Consider the following 24,982-nt stretch of genomic DNA (forward strand, 5'->3'; position numbering starts at 1 on the left):
CGTATCATCTCACTGATGTTGTTTAATATGTACTCTTGGAACTCTAAAGACACTGAAACCTCCATTGTATGGACACACTTAATCCAGAATGCCCTCAATCTGGATGATTAATCCAGACTCTTGATCACATTTCACAGGGCATGTTACAGGCTTTTCCTCCTCGAAACTGACAATGGAGATTCTTTTTGTTTATTCCAGATGATTGCACAGAGAATGTTACTGTCCTAATTAGAAGGGTTTCATTGTAACTGGTTTAATTGTAAACCAGACATACAAAATATTTGCTTGTTACATGCAAGGGCAAAAAAATTAATAACTGATGCAACATATGTGGGCTGTCACCGAAGAGACTTTTCTGTCTGATTCCTCTTCAGAGGCATCTCTCACAACACACTGATACAACCAAGAATGATATAGAGACAAACTCTGTAAGCAAACAATAGCTTTCATTTAATATTCATTTAGTGTTTACACATCATCTGTATAGCTCTTTAACACATGTCTCCACATGAACTGTACATGAAGATGGTTAAGCAAGGTTTTTAAACTAACTAGGCTAAGTCACGCAATAATATTCGAAGCAAGTAAAGCAAGCATAATGATTTTTATTGACAAATCTGCTGTACATAGCACACTTTTCATTTCTATATCTCAGCTTGTATATAGGGATATCCAAATTGTGTTTCTGACTTTTGCCATAGTAATCCCTTTCTTTGTTATGAACTCAACAGCAAAAGAAATCCAACCGTTTTTTCTGTCAAGTTAAAATTTTAAATAGAAGACACAAACATGAATGCTCACCTTTATGAGATTTCATTTGTTTGAAAATTGCATTTCTTTTGCTGTTCAGTATATATTCCAGCCAAAGAATATTTGTTGAAATGAAATAAAAAAAATTTTCGTAATTGTATCAGTATTAATATTCCCGTCCTGCGGAGGGATACACTGCTGGCAATGTCTCAGTACAAGGAAACACTGTTGCGTCAGTATTGTATCAATACAAGTACCTGCTGATTTTATTTTACCAATACCAGAACATGTTGCAGTATCACCTGGATCAACACTGTACTGATACCAGTTGCCACTAATATATCAATATTGTATCAATATAAGACGTTGAGGTATCAGTATTGTCTGTATTGTGTCAGTATCAGTAGACATGGATGTATCCAAACTGTATGAACACCAGGGCATGTTAATGTATCAACATGATAAATACTATATTAATATCGGTAAGTACCAAAGTATCAATGCTCTATCAAAACCACAATGTGTAGAGGTATCAATATTGCAGTGTATGAAACTCCTAAAATACCCAGCAAGCCCATAGGGCTGATTAATGACAAATGTTGCTGGCCCTGTCAACATGTAACCAGCACTGTATTTACAAAAGGAAATTGAGAAAAGATGTTAACATAATGTAATTAATGAATTGATGGGTGAATGTTACATACAATCAGAAATGAACAACACTGTTCACTGGCTGAAAGCATTCTCTCGACCAATCACATGTAGTGTTAGATAAATGGGTAGGCTGATCTGTGAAAGTTGATTGATCATGAACTAAACAAACATTGTCTAGCTACCACATTTGTAAATTACTTAAAAATATTTCCCGCATTCAATTAGTCAAATGTATACCCATGGAAAATGTATTGGCCTACAGGGCTGGCTATAAAATAAAGTTGTAAGCCCGTCATATCAATGGCAAGCAGCAGGCCACTGGGCAGACGTGAATTCATACACTGCTATATTGTCAATTTCAAGTCACTACCAGTATACATGGATGTATCCACACAGTATTAATACATGATATATACTGTATCCATATCAGTAGACATCACAATATCAATATTGTATCAATACCTTTACAATAAACAAAGATAAGCTGTACTGATAACAAGACACAGATGTGTGAGTGACACATCTACATCACAGTAATGGTGAGAGATTGTAATGATACAAGGAGACATCAGTATTCTCATACCATTACAACACAGGTGATAGATTGTATTGATACAAAGACACATCAATGTGTCAATGATGCATCAACATCACAGCCATGGTGAGAGATTGTATTGATACAAGGGTGCATCCATATATATTCTAAGAGTGAAACAGTACAATGTGGTGTTTCGTCTTCAGTATACTATAATGCAATGCAGAATTCAGTATTGTTGGCTTACATACAGTCACTTCATTAACCTTTTTAAACCAATCCTAAAGTGTCTAGAAATCTAGTCATTTTGTGAAAATCTATAACCCTTTGACTCTTTTTTTCAATTTTCTGCATAAGGATCATATGTCATATACCGAACCGAAGGCCTTGCACCACAATACGCACTGCACCATGATAAGAGCATACTGTTTCACCCCTAGTATATTCTCGTCCCATTACAACACTGGTGACAGACTGTAGTGATACACAGACACAGGCTGTGTCAGCAGACACAGGCTGTGTCAGTGACAGCATTACAACACAGAAGCAGCAGCATCCACGCTTTTCCTCTTTATCACATGGTTGCCAACAGGATCACCAGGGTAGGGCGTTGACCAATCTGCTCTTGTCAGATACAACCTCTAGTCACATTCATACAGCTAAAATGTCTGTGAGCAAACTTCAGTGTGGCCGACCCACGAAAGAGTCGGAGTTGTGTCGCACTCGCTTGGCAGTATTCGTTGGCCGCATCAACTCCTGTATGTGCTGCACGATCAAATCAATGGCAACTGAAAACAATAACAATACAGGCATTCGTAAAGCAAATTCACAATCATGATTCATAATCAAGAGTTTAACGCTGGAATTTATACCAACTGACTGATTGATTGATTGCTTATAAACACTGCAATATTCCAGCTATATGGCGACAGTCTGTACATAATCAAGCCTGAAACACACATTCCAGTGATCAACAGCATGCATATCGATCATCATAACTCGGATGCGATGGCTCAACCAAGTCAGCGAACCTGACCTCCCGATCTTGTTGGTGAAACCTACTTTTGGTGAAAGACAATTATGGAGCTGACAATCCAACAATCTTATTCAGAATCAATCGGGAACCCACAATTGGTTCCTGGACAGGACTGCAGAGTATTACCAATATGTTGCAACACACCTTTCAAACGATATGTATTGCAATGCTGGTTTTTTTTTTCAGAACTGGTATATTGCTTCTTAAAAATATATATATGAAGTGTTGTGACTATGTCTATGGTTTAAGTGAACATAGACTTTAGTTCACACTGAACTTTTCCACTGTAATCAACTGACAAACCATCATCATCATCATCATCATAATCATCATCAAAACATTCATATAGAATCACTAGGACAAGCATTCGAAGTTAGTTACAAAATTTCACATGGATGACACAATCACATTCCCTGGAATTAAAAAATTCCATGTGATTATTAGCAAAAATATGGACTCATCTGTGACAAACTCGATTCCTGAGCATGACCACTTCACATGACCACAAATACTGAGAACAGAGAGTGAATTGGGTTCACTACTGCTTTTAACAGTATTTCAGGAATAGCACAAGAGGTCAGCATGACTTTCTACCCATGTGGGAATCTGAACCAAGGTCTTCATTGTGAACCACTGGCATTAGCCTCTCCAACATTGACACATTTGACTCAGATAAGCCAGCTGATAAGCTGTCAATAAAGTCTACTTTATGACAGAGGACACATAGCCAATAGAACAGTATAACAATTAATCCTAATGAACCTAGCTAGTTACATCTTGCCCAATTTCATTTAAAATAATTTACATAAAAAGATAGATACGAAATACTGAAAATTAATATGAGTTCAGAGAAATGAATCTGAATTCAACTTTTTTCTGTAATGAGGTAAGAAAACAAGCATAACTCAAGAGTATTCCTTATTTATTATTTTGTATGTATTTCCCACATACCAAGAACCATGTCAATACTTCCTGGCACTTCTTAAATTTTCTACTTGTTTTCGGTAGGCAATTCAAGGGAGGTAATATATAACAAATACTGATTATCTCCCTTGGCACACTGTCTTTTTGTTGATGATGCTGCACTGGTGAAATGTGAGTTGTAATAGACTTAATGACCTTGTTGACCCTTGTTTGTTTAGATAGAACGCTACTGTGGAGTTGCCTGAGACGACTTGCAGTGTTGTATTGCATTGATCACTGCTTTCATCTGTAGGAGATTGATGTGTAGATCCTGCTCTTGTCTTGACCACTTCCCCCAGAGACTACTTTGCTGTCAAGATGAGTGCCCCTTCCTTGGAGATATGCATCTACGTATAGATGAACTATGCAGTCTGGCTCTGTTAGGTGTGTGTCCAGCAGAGAAGAATGTCTTGAGATAATCCGGTAGAACAAACAGGTCGAAGCTGTTAAGGGGATTGTTGACAAGTCTGTGTAACCTCCCTCTGCTTGTCAAGTCTTAGGCTGACGTCAGCAGACTGAGTAAACACTGGTACTGCGAAGTGTCAATGGAGAGTGTATTGCTAGTGTTATCATGTCTAGTATTTTGTTCAAACAATAGCGTTATAATGATCTTCCAGGACAGGTAGGCGATTCTGAGCTGTGAGGAATCATACCCATAAAAATTGGAGGTTCTGCGATGGTTCTAGCTACAGCGCTTGGAACCCAGTCCTGAGGTGGTCCTGTTATTCCCTGCAGAGTGGCAAAATTAACCTCTTCTGCCTTTGAAGGTAGAAAATTTCTTTTCCCTGGCCTTCTGTACCCTGGAAAACTTGGATTTAGCTGAGTAACGTTAAGACACTTGACGTATCACGTTGGCCAATGTGTCAATAGATTTTATCATCATTACTTCACGGGGCTCTGAAGGAACCTTCTTTGCAACTTCGCTTATGCCACTGCCAAGTAAAGTCGAGGGCTGCCCAAGGAGTTCTAAGTAAAGGCTTGGTGTAGTTTTCACTCCAAGTACATGCCAAAAATAAACCTTGCCTCCTCAAAAGGGTTAGTCCAACAAAACTCTACGCCAAGTGGTCCAAAATAAATATCTCGCCTTTCTTTTGATTGAGTCAGCAATGCAGACAAGATCTTCCTTGGAGGTTGAATCCTTCAATCGTGAGATCAGGGTTTTGTTGACCATCTCTAGTGGAGTCCATATGCCTACGCACAGGTGAATGCCGCGGTGAGTAGTCTCGGCAAATGATTCCTGTGTACAGCGTTATGAGGATCCTCAAGGTCCAATGCTCATGAAGAGCCATGTTTATGGTGACTTGTACCTTGTCTACATAGGAAGTCTCTACGACTGCGCCGTCTGGAGCTGGGCAATCCTTCCTCGCAGGTAAACAGTAAGATTATGCTGTCCTGCAATGCAGACTTGAACTGGATACTTGTATCTGGGTTACTGCGAAGGTTTTCATCATCTTGATAGTGAGATTCTGATCAGCTGTTCGTAGCATCCAGTTGCGCAGACGTAATTGTAGTACTGCTAGGCTGGTCACATCGGAGTGCCCTGGCGGCCTTTTCTTCTGCAAAGCATTGCTCCATCATAGACATCATCTTCTCTGTAAACTGCTGCATAAACAGACTCGGGTTGAAGCTCTGGGATTCAAGGGATTCAAGTGTTCCACTATGTTTGGACAGAAGAAGAGACAAGCATAATGAGCATGAATCAGGATAAGGAGAAATCTAATACACTTTTGGATGACCGTGTCACAACTGGCTGGATCTGTTATTGTGAAAGGGTGAACCTTTGTCAGGTGGCTGTCAACATTTCTGAACAGTTGAGGAAAGATCGATGTTGGACGTCTCAGTGTCAAGAAATTGTCACAATGTCCTAACTTTCTTTAAATAAGAAGCTGCAGATGGTTTAATGTTTCCGATTGGGGCTTTTAGGCAGCGAGCAGCATCTGATGCTTTCAGTGAGAACTAAACTGGATGTAGAGCCTGATAGTGAGAGTGAACTGGATTATGAAAGTAACGCATGTTGTACAGTTAGTAAACCTAAATAAACAGCATATGACCGAATAAACAGTTCAACAAAAACATGTAATGATTGTAGGTTTTATTCAGTGTTGTCTTCCAGGACAAAGTATTCAGCCAATCCATGTATCCATGCTTTGCACGCATGGTCAAGCTGAACAAACTGTAGCAGGTCACTGATTCTGGCCACCCTATTTGAGTGGTCTCATAATATGACAAGTTTAGGTAGCTGGGGATCATTTCTAGCTAAGGACCTCCCTGGGCAGGTAATGAGGCATGAATACAAGTGCTCTAAAGAATGTGTCACTCCAACTACAGAAGTTCCTCCATTTGCACTGTCCATATTCCAAATATCTTGGCCATTAATATGTAAACCTTTCATCGAGGAGAAGTGGACATGTTACACATATACGAGGGGATGTCAGTAAGTTTTGAGCCTTGCATAGAAAAACACAAAATATTGGTATGAACCACATTTATTTTTCAACATAGTCCCCTTGTGAGTCAAGACACTTGTTCCATCTTTTCTTCCAGGCGCTGATGCCATCTCTGTAGAAGACGCCATTTTGGTCCTCAAATCAAGCCTCAGTAGCAGCAATAAGCTCATTATCATCCTGAAATCTACGACCACGCAAGTGTTTCTTGAGATTTGGGAACAGATGGTAATCACTTGGTGCCAGGTCATGGAGAGTAAGGGGGATGCGGCAAGTTTTCGTACCCGCATTCCTGAACAGCAGCAGCTGCAACGCGAGAAGTGCGTACTGGAGCATTGTTTTGATGTAGAAGAATACCACGTCTGATCTTGCCCCGGCGCTTCTCCTTGATTGACTGTCGCGCTTGCCTCAAAAAGTTAGCGTAATATTCCCCATTCATTGTTCTTCCTTTTGGTAAGTAATCTATGTGGATGACGCCTTTGCTATCCCAGAAGACTGTCGCCATTACCCTCTGCACTGATCTGGAGGCTTTGAACTTTTTGGTCCTGGGAGAAGTGACATGTTTCCATTCCATGGATTCTTGTTTGCTCTCAAGATCATAGTGGTGGATCTAGGTTTCATCACAGGTTACTAGCCTAAAGTGAAAATATTCTGGATTCTTGTTGTATCTGGTTAGCATGGAGTTGCTTATGGTGACCCTTGTTTGCTTCATTTCATCTGTACGCATTCTTGGCACCCATCTTGCGTACACCTTGGACATGACGAGATGTTCATGAAGAATTGTCTTGATGGATCAGTGTGAAATGCCTGTGGTCTCCTCTAACTCATGGAGTGTGATTCGACGATTTTCCAGCACAAGTCTATGCACTCTGTCAATGTTTTCCTGACTAGTGCGTGTTGTTGGGCGACCTGGACAGGGGGTCATCTTCAAGACTCTCTCTACCATGCTTAAATTCATTGACCCATCGAGTAGTATATACAATGGGGGTTTTAAAACACTTTCAAGAAAAGTCTCTACAAAGCCTTATTTACTAAATAAGGCTTTGGTTGGGCCCTTAGCTCTTGCTACTATTACCCCTACTACTTAACGTGTGTTGGAGGTAACACTGTGCTGTACGGTGCGATCAATAATTCTTCTCTTACAAACCCCCTACCCGGCCCATCCCTCAAGTAGTACAAGTTAGGTTCGTCGGCTTTTATATCCACTTTATATATGTTGTAAGTTTTGACTGACCATATAGGATCGGTGGCCCGCTTACGGCTATCACCCTCGTGTTCCCCCGGCTGGTATAGATACCTCACTAGGGCCCTATCTGGTATCTGTTTCTCCTTCCCACGCAATGGAGCGGCCGACTCTGCAACTATTGATTTTAGTTTGATAGCGTCTGCCGGTTTCTTACCGGTGAGACGGGTGACTTCATGGTTGATTGCCGACACCACCTTGGGTAACCTCGTGACCCATTCAGTCGATCGTTTTCCAGGGGTGACCATCTCCCTAGCATACTGATGGCCGAACAAGCGCTCAGCCAAAGTCCTATTAAATCTCTCAACTATGGCTTGGCTGCGATGGGCTCCGGCCGTGCCACGCCTGACCTTTGTATCGTGTTTGGCTAGCAGTTGTGACACGGAACCCATGAACTCCCGTCCGGGGTCAACTTGCAGCTCTGTTGGCCACGGCAGCGGGCTGCGTTTGTATATGCGTTCGAATCCTCTGGCTACCTGGGCCGAATCTTTCGTGGTCAAGGGTTCGGCTTCCTTGTAACGACTGGCTACGTCCACTACGGTTAAGGCATACTTGTACCTCTTGTCGTGGGGTAGGAACAGTAGGTCTGCCTGGTGAGCGCTATTAGGTATGTTAATACCGAACCTCCTTCTAGGCACGTAGCGTGGTGCCGGCAAATAGATCTGCCACAGGGCTTGTTTTTCAAGCCACACTTTGGCTTCCTCCGGGGGTACTCGCGCTATTTTAGCTAGCTTATCTACTGCGCTAGCTCCTTTCCAGTACCCACGCGGGCTGTAGTAAATAGCCTCAAATTTTTTCATGTCCATACGCGTATGTGTTTATCCCATCAATAGCTATCCAACGTTTCGTGTCCATAGGCGACAGGGACGTCTTGTTTATAGTCAGTCCGTATATCTTATGTCCATCACTTCTAAGTGTGTTCATTTTATGCCTAAAGGTACGGGTCTTGAACAGGGCTTCCTTGAATCTGGCGTGTTTGATGTGTTGTTTCACCACATACTTCTTAACCCCCTTAGCCTTCCGGATCTCACTATTGTCGGCTTTCAGTATGGAGTACATCTTAGGTCTCAAACCTATGTACTCGGCTATGGGCGTGCCAGCACACTCGTCCTTCATCTTACCTAGGACCTTTTTATTTACCGTACTGTGTATGGCATGGGTCTTAGGGTAGTCGCTGGTGTCGTATAAATCGAGGTGTTTTTTCATGTCCTCGTACACGTCCTCGGTTCGAATCTCCATCAGCAGGGAATCCGTGTCAGTGTACAGCACTTCACACCTGTCACCGTACTGTTTCTTGAGCTCGTTGTAGTAAAAGTCGTACATCAGGTGTTTGGATAAATCGAGGATGCTCATCCCCACGTAAACAGGCCGGTTGAATTTTATGTGGCTTTTCTTCATGTGTAGGGCAACCAGGTTGTCTGTGAATATCTTACTACGGTTGAATGCCGGACTGGCTATCAATCTCCTGAGCTTGTCTTCCTCACTCGACCGAACCAGCTTCACGGTCACGCGTTTCCTCAGGTTCTCCATAGTCTTACCAAACACCGAGTTGTTCATGAGCTTGTAGAGATTTTTCTCAAAATCACTGGTGGCTTTTTTTCGTAGGTCTGTGTTCATTCTGATGTAGGGCTCCATCCATGGGCTCTGGTCGAACATGAGCACCCTGTGTATTTTGGTCAGCCTCATACCCAACGACAGGTACAGCTGTAGGTTGCGATAGTGAACGATGTACTTGGTCTTATTCATTAAGTTAGGAACGAGTTTTTCAACGTCCGTCACACGCCCACCTAACAAGTTATGTTGGTACTCAGACATCCAGTCTGGGTTAACTCTCATACGTTCGGGGGCCAGGGGGTAGCTGTTGTGCGATGTGTGTAATTCCTTGGTATACTCTAAGTCAACCTCGAGGATATAACCTTTGTTCGAATCTGGTGCAACCCCCATAACATCAACGTGGGGTACCCATTCGAATCCCCCTGTAGGTAGATACTGGCTCATGGCCCAGCCGTACAGGTTGTTTGCGTCGAGGTAGAGAATGTGATTGGTTGGCTTGTTAGGATCGTAACCTTTCACGTATTGATTATTTGCTTTCGCGTATCGTTTGGATGCCATGGAAATCCCACCTCGCAAGCCTTTCTCAATGAATAGGTGCATGTCGTAATCTGTGAGCAATTCCAAATTAACTCCGGTCTTTTTAAGCAAGGCGTCCCACGACAGACCTGGGCTGGTGTAATACCATGTGGGGTCGAGTTTATACTGCTTGAAACACGTCCGCCTAAACGTCTCAAACACGTCGGCTAACAGCAGTACATCTGTCCTCAAGTACAGGTCGTGATAATCACCCAGGTTCTTACAACCCAGTTTATTCCATACGTTAGTCGCGTGCGAGTAATCATCTCGTGAGACGGACGCCTCATTCAGCTTGCTATAAAAGCAGTCAATAGGGGGTAGTCTGGTCTCGGTGAACTTGACCCAACTATCCATGTACTCATAGGGGTACACACCCTTCCTCATAAGCAGGGGTCTAGTCTCGGCGTCTGTGTATCGATCGGTGATAGGGAAGGTATTGTTGGCCTTGACCAGACTGTCGAGTGACGACAGGAGGAACTGAAACGAGTCAATGAACCTAAGTCCGTTTAAGCTGAAGGAGATGTATCTCTCCATGTTGTTGGGGATACACGTTATATTACCATCGATTTTCGCGATGGCCTGCATGATCAAGTGTGAGTCGTACCCTCTCAAGTTGTGAAAGACAACGGGGATGTTTATTGTCTTAGGGTTGATTTTAAGCTTGAGGTTGCACGCGCTGTGAGCGGCGCCTCTATACTTACCAGTTATGTGGCAGTGATCTCTCACCGAATCACCGTTAAGTGGTGAGTCACACACGTGACAGTTAGTGCTACTAGCGTGAGCTAGCCTGTCGACTCGGGTCATACGCATGGGAGCGATTCTATACAATGCATTCCTAATAATTTTTTCTTCCTCCTGCAAACACTTTAGAAACCTTTCAGCCGCGTCAGGGCCCCTATACACTACCGGAGCTTTCGTTTCCCCATCACAACGGACGACAATGTATCCAAACCCACAGGCTTTATGCTCTTGTGTTTTGTGGGTAAAGCTACCGGCGGCACCACTGGGGGTATCCCCCACCACCAAGGCTTCGAAGTCGGCGTATATGATTTAAGGCAGAGACATTTGGTTCTTGTGGTTACTGAATTTTAGGATATTATCACCTTCCTTAGGCATGTTGACTCGTATGGCCGTCTGCCCCACACCTTGACAATCATCCCGGTGGGATTCTAATAAATCAGCTCGTGTGAAGCCATGTAGGCATCGTTCACAGAAGTGGGTCTTTTCTCTGTGTGCCGATTGGTCATACAACAGCCTGCTAAAGTGTTTTATCCATGTGTAGTGATACTTGTCACCTCGCTGGATCATGAATATATTGATAACTTGGCGATGCTTCACCGGGCTGACCCTGTGTACTATTGTTGTGTTACCTTCGTGCCCAAAGACATTTATAGCCAGATTATTCTGTTTTTCTACTTTAGTGATCTGGGATATGGGGGTGGGTTCATCTATACCATCCCAGTTGAGCCCATCTTCCTGAGGATAATTAGAAGACCTGTTCGGATTAGTGTCAGCTGGAAATAAGGCTGACCTGATAGCTAACCTCAGGCAATCGTTTCCTCTATTCTTAACGTTTACTATGGCATGTTTGTTCCTATAGTAGGGGGGCAAGGCTAGGTATGACCCGCCTCTGAATGGCACGTAGTTAGCTATGTCTAGATAGACATTATCGATTTTATCTACAGCCCACCCGGACCCCAAGTGTGTGTAGCGTTCTAGGTATTCTCGTATCTGCTGAAAACTGGTATCGATTGATGCGTCAATGGTCTCTGTATGTGTGACGACCTCTTGTTTACCTCGGAAGTAAGGCTGAACATATTCAGTGGCCCCTGTGGGGCCCCCAACCTGCTTATCGAGCGACATTTTCACTGTGATCTGAAACTTGATACTTCCTAGGTTATTTAGTTCCTGGTTGACCTTATCAGCTATCAGAGGCTTGATATCTGTAATGTCTATGTTTCTATCAACGTGCATGCGCCAACCTCTCAAATAGTTGCCTACAGCGGGCTCAGTGCGCACGAACTGTAGGTCAATAGCTCTATTCTGTCGTAATAATTCTACAAGCTGTGGTTTTCTCATACGGGAATACCCGCCTAAACCCAAATCGTGTGCCTCGGCTTTCAGTTGTTTTACAGTGGGAACGGGGGTATGTGATAACAATTCGACTAACCCGGCTCTCCCCAGGTTTGAATAACCCGTGTATCCAAGCTGTTTTGCTTGAGCTTTTAATTGTTTTACCGTAGGAGGGGCTTCTAAACCTAGTAATCTCAACAATGCTGACTTCCGCATTCGAGAATACCCGATCACACCTCTCTGTTTTGCGACCCGCTTAAGGTCGCGCACAGTAGTCATAGTGTTTACACCTAACATAACCAATGTCTAATTGGGTCACAGTAAAGGGAAAACATTTATTTGGAGTCTATCTTGAGCAGTCGCCTACGTTCTTTTATGTAGTCCTTTTTATTCTCGTAGATGAGTTGATGTCTGACTACGTTCGCTCCGTGAGCTTTACATAGACAGTAGTGTCCTTTAACCCCGATACCACACACAGAACACGTGTAGTTAGGACTTCCCATATGGAAACAACAGAACCCCTGATTTCTGCATTTCCTACCACAGGCCTCGGTCTTCCCCATAAGTATGTATTCGCATCGGTATGGAGCGGGTCTCATGTTTACTTATATAGGTATTTAATTTAATTGCTTCGCAACCAACGCAGTAGCTGCTATACCCAACACTATGAAGCCCAGTTCACGATTCATTTGTCCCTTGGATGGTGTGTAGTACTGAGCGAGTGTGGGTTTATTGGGCGGTTCCAATCGTTTACCAGTTAGTAGGTAGTATTCTTTCATTGCTTCATCGACATCGTTGAATGTTTGAACGGCATGGTTTTCACGCTGGAGTTGTTCGTTAATAAAATCGATCCTCTGGAGGCGTTTTTTAGCGTACTCGGCCTGTGCCTTTTGTAATTTCTCAGTAGCGAGATCGTGCCGCTTCCTTTCTTCCTGTATTTCAGCCGCGTGATCATCTCGTAGTTTCGAGAAGAGGAAATTACTCCCGGAAAATGCCAGGGCATTCACTAACGCCCCACCGACCATCATAGCTATCGTGGCCATCCTATATTTATTTCATTATATTATCAGGTATTATCCCTTGTTTTACTAGGATGTCTTTTGTGGCCATCGCCATACCAAGGTTCATTATGAGCATACCCATATCCTGCAGGTTGAAATCTAGCTTGATAGTTGGTTGTTTAAGCACCATTTTAGTCAACCGAGCGTACCCTACTGCTAGACTGGCGACCACTGTGGCGTGGTATGCGTCGTTGACGAACGTTTTCCCCTCAGACATTATGTATATATAAAAATATTTTAAATTATAACATGATATGCGGGTCGACAGTGGGGGTATCCCCCCACACCCCCAACAGTGGGGGTTACCACCTCACGGTGAGGGTTTCCCTCACGTGTATATAACCACGAGATAGCCAAGGCAGCAGTTACGCCTACAACCAACAACAGTCGGGGGTTGGTCACTGTAATAATTTTATGTTGGTTACACCACCGTTTTTTACCGGCAGCTACTCTCTTAGGATTCTTCTGCCTGGTTACTGTTGGGGTCACTTCCCCCACTGGTTCCCTGGTCTCCTGTGAAGGGGTCAATTCCCTCACTGTTGGGGGTGTGGGGGGTACCCCCACTGGGGTTTCCTCCTCCCTGGGGATTATTATCATTTTTTCTCTCAAATTGACAATGCTTTGCCGTGATAATCGCCGCCGTCACTGGAGCCAACAACATACCATATTTGTGGTACAGCCCGCAGCTGATAGAACTCACGGCGTGTTCGATAAAAGGGTCTTTCTCGAGGTCTTCCCACAGGTAAAGTCGGCGCTCTGGTGGAATGGGAAGGAAGTATGACACAATACCGGTGTATATCTGGGTCATAGCCGATCCTATTGTCTTTGTCATTTCTGCTCCGAGCCGGGACTCGTATCTAGCGTACAGCTTATCGATTTCTTCGGCTGACATTTTGTGAATTTTATCCGGAGTGTAGTCTCCAAAGTAATGTTTGGCTTTGCCGCCAACAGCCAACGCCACCAGTTTCTCTCGCTTATCATCAGTGGGGGAGACCCCCACACCCCCAGACAATTGTTCGAGCAATTCCTCACACTCCATCTTATAATATAACAAGTAAGATTTAGTTTTAACTATATAATACCCGATGCAGAAAAAACACAGAGAAATGAAGGTTAAGTTGCACACGACAAACACTTCAAATATCATAGCTATACTTAGCATTTGCTTAGCTTTAGCTTAGCTTTGCTTAGCTTTAGCTTAGCTTTGCTTAGCTTTAGCACACCCTATATGCTACTGGTTGGTCGGTCTTGAGCACGAGCTTAGCGTGTTTAGTTTCAGCGAGCTGTTTCTTCACCCGTTCCCGTTCTAATTTGCTCATCACATCGTTCTCTCTCAAACACTCCTCGAACGAATCCCTGTCCTTGCAGTGAAATAAGGCCACCCATCGCGTCTGCTCCCTGAGGTCTTTCAACACCGAGTTGAACTTCTGCGTTAGCACCCAGACGCTGTGATTTGCATGCCGGCCGGAGAAGGCCAGGTACGATAGCATGTCTCTCTTTTTTGTTTTCTCGCGATTAGCGCTGCAGTCGTCCAGTATGAACAGCGTCGGTTCCCCTTTAAATTTCTCGTGAAGAGCTTTCAACCAGTCCTGCAGGCGTGTTCCAGGGTCGATTTTGTGTACGTCCGGGTCCGTCATCACCCAAGGTCGCGCGTACGTTTTATTCATGCTCAGAGTAGGGCACATGATAACGATGTTATCGAACACATCCTTGTAGTAACCCTCCAACATATCCAAGACGAAAACGGTCTTCCCACAGCCAGTCTGCCCGCACACTATGGCGCAGTGTGGGTCAGTGGGCAGTGGGGGGTGTGGGGGTGTCCCCCACTCAGTAGATGGCTTGCACGAATCTCCCATTGTCTATATTAAGTTGCGCGTCCATAATAACGTACAGATATAATTTCAACTTACCAGCGGGTTGAGCCTTCTTAGTAATCTGGATGGTTATCCCTTCGCTGCCGTTATCTATACGACGCCCGCTACCGTGCAGTTTATCATCATCCGTGGATCGCATATCCAACCATAGGGCGTACTTGGTGGTCAGGTATTCACCGATCTGCACGGAGCCTAGGTCCAGGTCCTTTGTTATGTAGTCCCCCACTGGTAGCTTTTTTATCTCATCCCACTGCTGGTGTGGTCTCATACCATGACTGAACAGCTGGTTGGGCACGCCCTCGATGGTCACTTCCACCTTTTCAATCTCGGGGTTGAAAAACTTCTCGCTGTCCCTCCGGAATGGCTCGTAATCCTCCACGGGGACGACCAGGATACCTTTCATCGATCGCGCCGGCACGTTCAGGTTGATATTCCACACAGTGTCGCTCTTATCTCGCACGACTGATCTATGCCTCAGTACGCGATCGTACAGGATAGCCATCTTCCCAGAGTACTGGCTTCGAACCTGCCTGGCCAGCTCCGGGCTAGTGACCATGTCGAACTCCAGAGAGATGTTGTCTATGGCATAACTGGCCTCATCACCGTTCGGCGTACGCACTACTTTGCTATAGTCGTTAAACGTGAGCTCGTATTCGAGCCTATCACCCAGCGCGGCCTGGTAAAACGGCGCGTGTCCCGTGAGCAACTCGAAGTCGAGCGGCACGCAGAATCGATTCCCGTATGCTCGAGCGATGGCCTTTTCACCGTCCGATAGCTTGTCTAGCTGGTCTGGCGTGAAGGCATACCCTATACGCGACCGGGTTGATTTGCTGATACCCTGGTACACATCATTGACTCGTTCTCCCTCGCTTTTCCAGAGATCCCCGTAGCAGTGAAACACGTCGCTGTCGTCGATGCTCAGCACCTCGTTACCGCTGATCTTGACTGTCGTTTTCTTGATGATAGCTCGACCCACGTTCCGCACTAGCTCGCGTTTGTCGTTGTCGGAGGTCAACGTGATATTGAACGCCAGTCGAACAGTGCCTGGTACAATGAGGTCATTCTCACCAAGGTTTGGAAATCTAACCAGCAGAGTTTGATTCTGGTCTATCTTGCTGGGATTGTTGGTGATGGTCACCGACTGGCGCACGGCTCTGGCGCCTAATGGCTCTCTCAATCTTCTGAAAGGATCTAATTTTCTGCCGTACATTGTTATATAAAGGAAATATATTTTTAATACTAATGGATGAAGACATAGATATGACGGAGATGCCGGGCGATAGTGCCCAGGCATTCGATGATGACCAGGAGACCTCATTCAGTACTGGCCTACAGCCGGCTGTCGACGAACTCATTAAGGGCGCCGTCGACGGATTTTATGATGGTTTAAAAAAGGATAAACATTACGTAGAGCCGTTGGGGCGAGACTATGACAAGTTTACCATCATCAATGGTCCGCTGCGTTTGAAGGCTCGCCAGGATGCCGATCTCGTGAATAAAAGCACGGGAGAACCGCTTGCCTTATCAACATTGGAAGGTAAATATGGGAGGGACTTTATCCGCAATGAACTAGGCTTCGTAGATTACAAGATCGCGCAACCTAAGCTTCCTCCGGAGTTAGTTCAAAGTCTGGAAGGCATCAGGGACGCCCCATCGGATCAAAACATGACTTATGATATTAAAAAGCACTTCCCGGGTCTCGAATTTACCTTTCGGGAACTGAAGGGGTTGGACCTGTTGATGCGAACCATTCGTGGTCATCTCTGGAAAAGCACGGCCAAAATGAGTGAGATAGACGACCACATCGCCTATGAAAAGAAAAAACTCGGTGAAACTGAGGACGAGTCTATGAAAGCCACCATCGAGGAACGAATACGTAATTTGGAAGATGAAAGGCAGACCTGGTTGGAGACAGCATCCTCCTTCAAAGAAAAGCTTAGATCCCAGGTCAGCCGTGTGCGGGAAACCATCAATCAAGTCCTCCACCGAGACACCACGTTAGCAGACAGGATTCGGATATTGTTCCGGGAGCAAGGGATCACCATCGCCAGCATTCTGACTGCATTGGGTTTCATCATATCAACCTTGGTGGTGTCACTGACAGGGGGTACCCCTGTGGGACCTGCCGGCGGCGGAACCCCCGGCGGTGGGGTTAAAGACTGGATAAAAAAACTCGGGGAACACCTAGCTAAACTGGCTGGTAAAGCCGCCGAAGCCCTTCCCGGCATCCTGGGTAGCATCGTCTCGTGGTTGTTGGGCGCTCTGGCTAAAACTGCCATGTGGTTCAGTCAAAACCTGTGGGCAGCCATCGTCGCCGTGGCGGGTCTGGTGTACGTAGCGGCTAAGAAATTTTTAACCAAATAAGTCCCAAAGCTACCCCACCAACCACCAGGGCCGTTTTATTATCAATATGATTGGTGGCCTGAATATGGGGGGGTGTGGGGGGTACCTCCACATGAACTTTAGACTCCGGGGGTGGCGCCACTATACCCATTTCACGTGGTGGGATGTGTGGGATATAGGGGGTGTTAATATCGGGGTTGATACCCAACTTTTGATCCGCCGTGGCTATGACTATTTTGTTGTTATAACCCACCACTTTTTTTACTCTCAGTTGCATATCACTCGGAGCCATGTACAGCCCCACGCCGAACACGTAATTGACTTTCGATCTGGCGTATTCTAACACGTTTTGGTAACGGTCGATGGCCCGCGGGAGATCAACTGGAGAATTGATAGCATCCTCAACGTTGGCAACGAACTGTTTCTGAGCGTCGTAAGCAGTTCCCTTACCGAGGATGTTGGAACGCGTCATCGACTGCGCACCCAACAGCGCCCACACGTACGTTCGAATCGAGTCGTTCAAGCGTATTGTACCAGCACGAGTGAATTCTTTCGATGTTTTTGAGATCATTTTAGTCCAGGCTGTGGCTGCATCAGGATTGGTTTGCTTTATACAGCTGACATGGATCTTTTCATTCGTTGTGGGGCCTGTAAATGTATGACGGTTTGGGTTGTATGAACCATCTTTAGAACCGGCCTGATATGTTCCGGACCTGTAGAAGTACACGAGAACTATACCGAGACCATGGTTCACACCAGGAAGGCAAAAGTCTTTATTCGTTGGAATCTCAAACTCCCCACAAACACGTTCATAAGCGCGTTTATCATAGGGGTTATTCGTCATACTCCACGCTTTATCTTGGGGAAGAGGAGCACTTATTTCCTTCAATATTCGTCTCGTTTGATAATAAATATGAAACAAAATGACTGCCTTACTCAGTTCGTCTATACCGTAGTCTAGTGTCACACCCGACCCTGTCGTCGCACACCACACAGCAAAGTTGAGTTGGTTCTGCCAAAACTGCATTGGGTTTTGATTCCAGTTTACCACCGCCTGCGCGTTATTAACGGACACGATATAGTTTTCAAAGATATTAATAAAGGTTGCTTTAAACCCCGTACTACCTACCACCACGATTTTCAAGTGTGCTAAGTCCATATTATAATATATAAATTATATATTATAATATGTACATAACACTTCCAGGAATAACGAGCGGTGAGGCCGTTCAGCTGACGCACGCGATCGATAACACGTCAGGCCAACTCGAAGTCGCACTCTGCGATATCACCTACCTACCGCAATGGACTAACATCAACGCCAGCAACAATAAGCTGTTCGTCAGTGGGGCTCGCAGTCAGATAACTGACGGCTACTACAGCGTGTGCTCTCTAAACGACGAGGTCTTCAAACCCCTGGGAGCCGAACTCAAGATGAACGACTCAAACGGCACAGTGGTGTTAATCAACAACGGAAGAACCTCCTTGAGGCTCGGCCGACCATTAGCGAGGATACTCGGTATGTCTCCTGACGAGATAAAACCAACAACAACCGTCACAGGCACGAAGTTACCCAGCCTAGTACCGTACCGAGAGCTGTACATTCATCTCGGTCAGGTGAGCACAACGTACAACATTCAAGGAGGTCACCCTTCCACTATACTGAGAGCAGTGCCGGTGAAAACTGAGAAATACAACGACGGTAGAACCGAGTCGTTTTCACCACGGCAGTATAAGAGATTAACCCAGGGCAACATACCTGAGCTGATAATATCGGTGTTAGATATAAATCATAATCCTGTAAATATAGGATACCTCAGCTTAACGCTTCATGTAAAATGACCAGCGCACAAGGGCCCGGAGTGAAAAAATGCGTCAATATCGGGATCTCCGACCTCGGAGACACGCGCGGTTTCGATGCTCCCGGAGTAGATGGTAAATCGTACGCCTTGCAACTGAAAAACAACATTTACAAACGCGTTGAAGTCACCTCCGGTGGAACCCTAAGTGATATAGTAGATACCACAAGAGCAACAGTCAACACTAAGTACGCCCTTGTCAACACCGGTAATAACTGGATAATATACCCATCGTTCGGTGGTAAACTGTTCGACTTAGACGATGTTGAGAGCACTACCGTCACCCGAAACAAGCCATATATGCTCGTCTTCACCGAAGATGACAAGTGGGTGTTGTTACCCGATAACGACTGGTTTCTCAATATTAGGCTCGGCTCCCCTTACGTGTTTACTGATAACAAAGACAACCACCTAAACAAAGTCGTGAACAATGGAACCCTGCTCGTGGCTTACGTCCCAACTCAGAGACGTAGCGTAGTCGTCAGCCCACTCAACACTATGGCAGCCCACATGCTATCGAGTAAACTGACCATACAAAACGTGACATTGCAGTTGGTGTCTGAATTCGAAGGCGTGGTCAAGATACTAGAGAGTCTACCGGCAAACTCAACACTGATCATTAAAGTCTACCTAGGGGAACCATCGGGGAATGATGTCGAGATCGTGAAGGGGATCAAACTCGGGTGGGTGAAACGACACCAGGATCAAGTTTGTAACGTTTACGTGCGGGTGGGTGTTGGAGCCGACACCAGTCTGCAGGGGGTCAACGTGATCGTGGAAAACAAGATATCACTAACCAAGATCTTCCTGCCTGACAACATACACTTCATGGGTATGAAGTTCACCCCTGAATTATTATCAGAAAACCAGTTGGAAATTATATCGTAATAGTATAATAATGACCAGTCATCCCAACACTACGCTTAACGACCTAGGAGATACGGAGGGATTCGATCAGCCTGGTGAGGAAGATGAATTATACATCCTGCACTTCAAAGACAACGTGTACAGACGGGTGTCGTTATCAGATTTAAAAGAGCCCAAATGGCTGATCAACTTAACACTCGCCTCACCTTATATCACAATAGACGCAGATATACGTGGTATATCACTAAGATTAGGAACAACGGTATCTGGTTCGGGGATTTCATTCCGGAGGAATTAGTACCCACGAAAACTACTGATACTGAAAAAAATAGGTTAAAGTCTGAAGCAAAAAATAACTTAACATTTAGCAATAATCCTTATGGCAAAAATCTTGTTGGTAGAATATTCTCCCCTTTCACACTCATCATAGAAGTCTTCTTTTCCTATTTAGGTAATGAAAACACCTCAAGAGTACACCAATTTTTACCCGGGGTGTCAATACACTGGTATGACGAACACCAAGACCAATATTGTCGTATTGTTATACAACAGGATACCCCCACGGGTCCTATAAACCGCTTAATAAGCCTCAGTGGGGTTTTTATTACAACAGGAAAGTCTATTAGCCTCTCACCTCTTACCCTGAGTGGTAGTCTCGAACTTGTAGACTTCAAATTCATTGATAGACTTATAGACTTTTAACTGAAACCCAATTAAAATATCTTTCAAAATATATATTATAGGATGGGTCTGTACCCAGTCGTAGATGAAGTAGCGAAAACGCTGGAAACCGTAGATGGGTTCCGCTTGAGGCAGTTATGTGATGTGAAACGCCAACTAGAACAAGACCATGACACGCGGAAAGCACTATTTAAGAAGTACAATAGAGCTTTCAATATCGTGGACGGGGCTGACACTACCCTTATGGCAACCAGCATGGGACTAGGGGCGGCAGGTGTTGGATTGTTAGCTACCATCGTGGCTGCACCTATAGTGCTAGGTATTGAAATAACGGCAGGGGTGGCAGGGTTGGCAGGGTTGGCGCTTAAGTTAGTATCACGCAGACTTCATCGTAAGGCATTGAAACACGACGAGATCAGGGTTCTGGCCGAAGCAAAGCTGAACACAGTGAGTGAGCGTATTTCCACGGCACTCTCTGATAGTAAGATCTCAGAAGAGGAGTTTCGTTCAATCCTCTCTGAACTCACAAAATATAACGGAATGAAACAAGATATTCGGTCCAAGTCTCGTAAGTCTGCTATCAGCGAGGACGAGAAAAAAAAGTACATAGAACAGGGGATACAAAAAGCCCAACAAGCCTTTATTATGAACACCAAAGAGATCATAGGCGGTTCACGTTAAACTGTTTCATCGATATAAACGTGATATAGGCACAGTAATTACCGCCAACTTTTTTGTAGTAGGGGTAATAGTAGCAAGAGCTAAGGACCCAACCAAAGCCTTATTTAGTAAATAAGGCTTTGTAGAGACTTTTCTTGAAAGTGTTTTAAAACCCCCATTGTATATACTACTCATCGTTTGATGGTAGCAGATGACGGGGAAGACTTCCCATAAACTGCTGAAAGCCTTTCTTCAATGTTCTTTGCCAAGTTCCGTCAAGAACTAAAAACTTAATTGTCAATGTGAGCTGTTCAATAACTTCTGAGAGTAGGATACCAAAACTTATATATCACATAAGCTACACCCCAAGGTTGAATGTCGTACCATAGGCTGTGACACCTGGGTATAAAAAATGCTCAAGGATCAAAACTTATTGACATCCCCTCGTATATACACAATATGTGCAAACTCTCCAGTTTACACCTAAACATGCTGTTTGTGGAAACCATGCAGATCGTTCAGGAACATTTGCAATAACAAAAGACATTTTTTTTGCAGTGTCCAGCGTGTTGAATAATAACAATGGCAATGGTCAGATAATGCCTCACCGGTGTTGTCAGCCCCTCTGGGTATTATGACATCTGCATACTTTTTGGTCTGAAATAACAATAAATAAACAACATAAGTACAACGAGCACCCAATACCCAACCAGTCACAAAAAGATAAAACACACACTGAGTCAGGATCAATACTAGTTTGATTACTACTTTAGTAACAACACAACATGTCAACATATTTTTGTTTGTGTGTTGTTTAACTGCCTCTCATGAGTACACCCACAGTATCAATTCTGGCAAATTAAGCACAAGAAACAAATGTCTCCCGCGGTTCTTAGTTACCACTAGGAGACGCTTTCTTCTAGTGCCTATTTTGCCTGCATGTGAAACTCATTCTAAAATACCACTTATACAGCTATGAGATAACTTGAAGTGGCAAATTCAAGAAGACATTGATGCTACAAGTGTACTTGTGGTGGCAGTCAATGTCTTAAAGCGGCATTTGGCAATACTGTCACCATATGGCAGCAGTCTCTTGGTAATCGCGTATAGGCCAGACAATCAAGTGATCAACAGCATGAGCATCATCTACAACACTGGAATATGATGATATGTGTCACCAAAGTAAGTGAGTCTCACCAACCAATCCTGTTGGAGGAATCTTACAGCATGCAAGGATTCATGAAGACCAATTTCAATCCTATCTTCACATGTCAGCATGGCTTTCTAGGAAAGCCTAAAGTGAAGAAGGCCTCTGACTTTACCACTGAGTAAATCAGTGTTCAAAAGTGAGTGTGATTTACATTGCTCTGAGCAATATTCCAGCAGTATCACAATGAGGAAAACCAGAAATGGGCTTCACATATTTTACCCATTGGAATATCGAACTATCATAAGTGAACATGTTAACCACTAGGCTATCTTACCATCCAGAGGTTTGAATAATAACCAATACAATATACAGAAAATACAAAATTAACACTGTCATGTACTGTTGTGTTGAAGCTGAAGGGATTGACACAAATAGATTCCACACAACCACACAATGAAGACAAACTAAGATTTGGCTCACTCACTCAAATATTAGAAAAATCAGTACTCACTGGAAGACAAAACTCTTCAAATGCAGGCTTGACAAGGGAGGTGTACTGACTGAGGATGTGCTCTAGCTCTCTGCCTCTCTCTTGGATATCTCTCAACACTGAAACACATCAAAGGCAACAGCATTTCATGTCACATTTCAGATAAATCAGTATTGTTGACATAACGCTTGTAGGTTTGTAGTGAAAATAAAATTACTATTCTTGACTATGGACATATTTTGGCTTTTAGAAGCTTTGGTGGGGGGAGGGGGGGTGGGGTGTGGGAGTCGGGGATGCAATTACATAACAAAACAATTATACACATGACACAAGTTTTTTTATGGATGACAACTTCTTTATTGTGAAGAGTCACGACGTTTCGAAGTATATTCTTACTTCTTCATCAGTTGAATGAAGCGTCACGCAACATGTTGGTAAGAGACAAATGGGAGTGGGCCTTATTGGTAGTATGTACAAGGATGAAGTGGGCAGCAATGATAATGAATTATTCCAATATTATTAAGTCCCAAGCACTAGGGAGATGTGTTCCTTGGTCACAACCCCCTGGCTTCCACTCCTGTCCATCCACCAGTTAACTACTGGCTTCCTTTGTCATACTGTTGTTGTTTCTACATGTACATAAATAGCTCGTTGTACTCCATTGCTTCATTCACCTCATGAAGAAGTAAGAATATACTTCAAAATGTTGTGACTCTTCACAATAAAGAAGTTGTCATCGATAAAAAACTCATGTCTTTATGTGTATCACTTCTAAATGCCATTCAAAGACTCCAAAACAATTACGGCATAGTGAATGATTTTATGGACCTGCGAAAGCAATATTAACCTTGGACTTCGTCCTCTGTCAATATTATTTTTCACAGTCTTTATCCAAAGAAAAACATTGTTACAGGTAAATAAAAACAGGTATTAACCTCACCACCAGTCTATAATTGTATCATATTCGTTAAATCATCTAATATTACAGCCTGACAAAAATGTTCATCATATTCGCAGCTTAAAGTTGAAACATTCACGTATATTTATGTAACCTTTTGCTTAGTTTCTACAATCAGATTTCAGGCTAGTTAAGTGAATTATATTGTGTTTCATAAGTTTCAGGCATAGCTTGCCCGACTGGTGAGCAAAGTTTGGCAACTATTCCACACACTGCATGAATGTCTACATGTATGTGTGTCTGTAACTGTCCATACTATTGGCCATATCATGGTAGCTCACAGAGGTGTGGAGGGTTTAATGTCATACTTAAGATCATTTCGCTCACGTGACGATGTGTATGCGCATTGTTGCTGGTTGTACTTGCCCAGACTAAAGCTGGTTCAGTAGTGCTAACTCACTGAGATACCATGGCACTGTTAAGCAAGGATACTCATCTCAGATACATTAAACTAACTCTGAACTGACCACTACTTGTTGTACCCGTCCGTGCCTAGTGTCAGGCAGGTACCAACACGTACAACAAACATCTTTTGGTATGACTCGACCGAGGATCGAACCCACGAGCTACCATTCTCCTGGCAGCCGCTCTGAACAACACACCAAGGAGGCGCTCATAGCTCACACAGCAACCATGCATCAGTTTAAGATGTATGACCCACACAGACAGCATCCTGACATAGACAGTCTGTCCCCGTTGTCACCCTTTAGTGCTGAGTGCCAGGCAAGGTTACAAACCTTGACCATCTTTAACGGTCATGTCACAATGCGCCATCAGGCTGTTAGAACTACAACCCTTTGAGTACTCTCTCAGGGTAGACACACATTCCGCTAAGCCACTCCAATACTGACGCAGTCAAACAAAAAATGTTAATTTATGTTACTTGTTACAATGTATTTCTCTCAAAAATGCTAACTATCAGCCATCAGGGAAGCTAAGATATTATTTATTGCAAAACAATTATGCATTTAGATTACAATATTAGACTAAAAGGTTCAAATGAATCAATGCAAAGTTGCATGAAATGGATTCTCGCACCCTCTACACACCAAACATTATTTCAAGTGAACCCCATAGAGTTATGTCCCTTGGAGTGTACCATGTAAATATGCTATGCACAACTTGTGATTGAAACCAAACACTAACAACCCAGTATGCCATGTTGTACAAAGCAATTGCTTACATTCCATACATGGCAAGTGTTCTCTATT

The 24,982-nt window shown here is 43.9% G+C and overlaps 1 protein-coding gene across 1 annotated transcript in view; it reads right to left on the reverse strand.

Moving 5' to 3' along the window:
• Positions 1-429: 429 nt before the first annotated feature.
• Positions 430-24,982, reverse strand: part of LOC137273678 (uridine-cytidine kinase 2-like) — a 30,121-nt gene continuing 5,568 nt past the window's right edge. Inside the window, exons 5-7 of the mRNA XM_067806472.1 lie at positions 22,835-22,932; positions 21,782-21,830; positions 430-2,727 (exon numbers count right to left, since the gene is read on the reverse strand). Coding sequence (XP_067662573.1) covers positions 2,621-2,727; positions 21,782-21,830; positions 22,835-22,932 — 254 coding nt within the window. The 3' untranslated portion in view covers positions 430-2,620. The remainder of the gene's footprint in view (positions 2,728-21,781; positions 21,831-22,834; positions 22,933-24,982) is intronic.

The sequence above is a fragment of the Haliotis asinina genome, chromosome 2 (assembly GCF_037392515.1).
Source record: "Haliotis asinina isolate JCU_RB_2024 chromosome 2, JCU_Hal_asi_v2, whole genome shotgun sequence".
Classification (NCBI taxonomy): Eukaryota; Metazoa; Mollusca; class Gastropoda; order Lepetellida; family Haliotidae; genus Haliotis; species Haliotis asinina.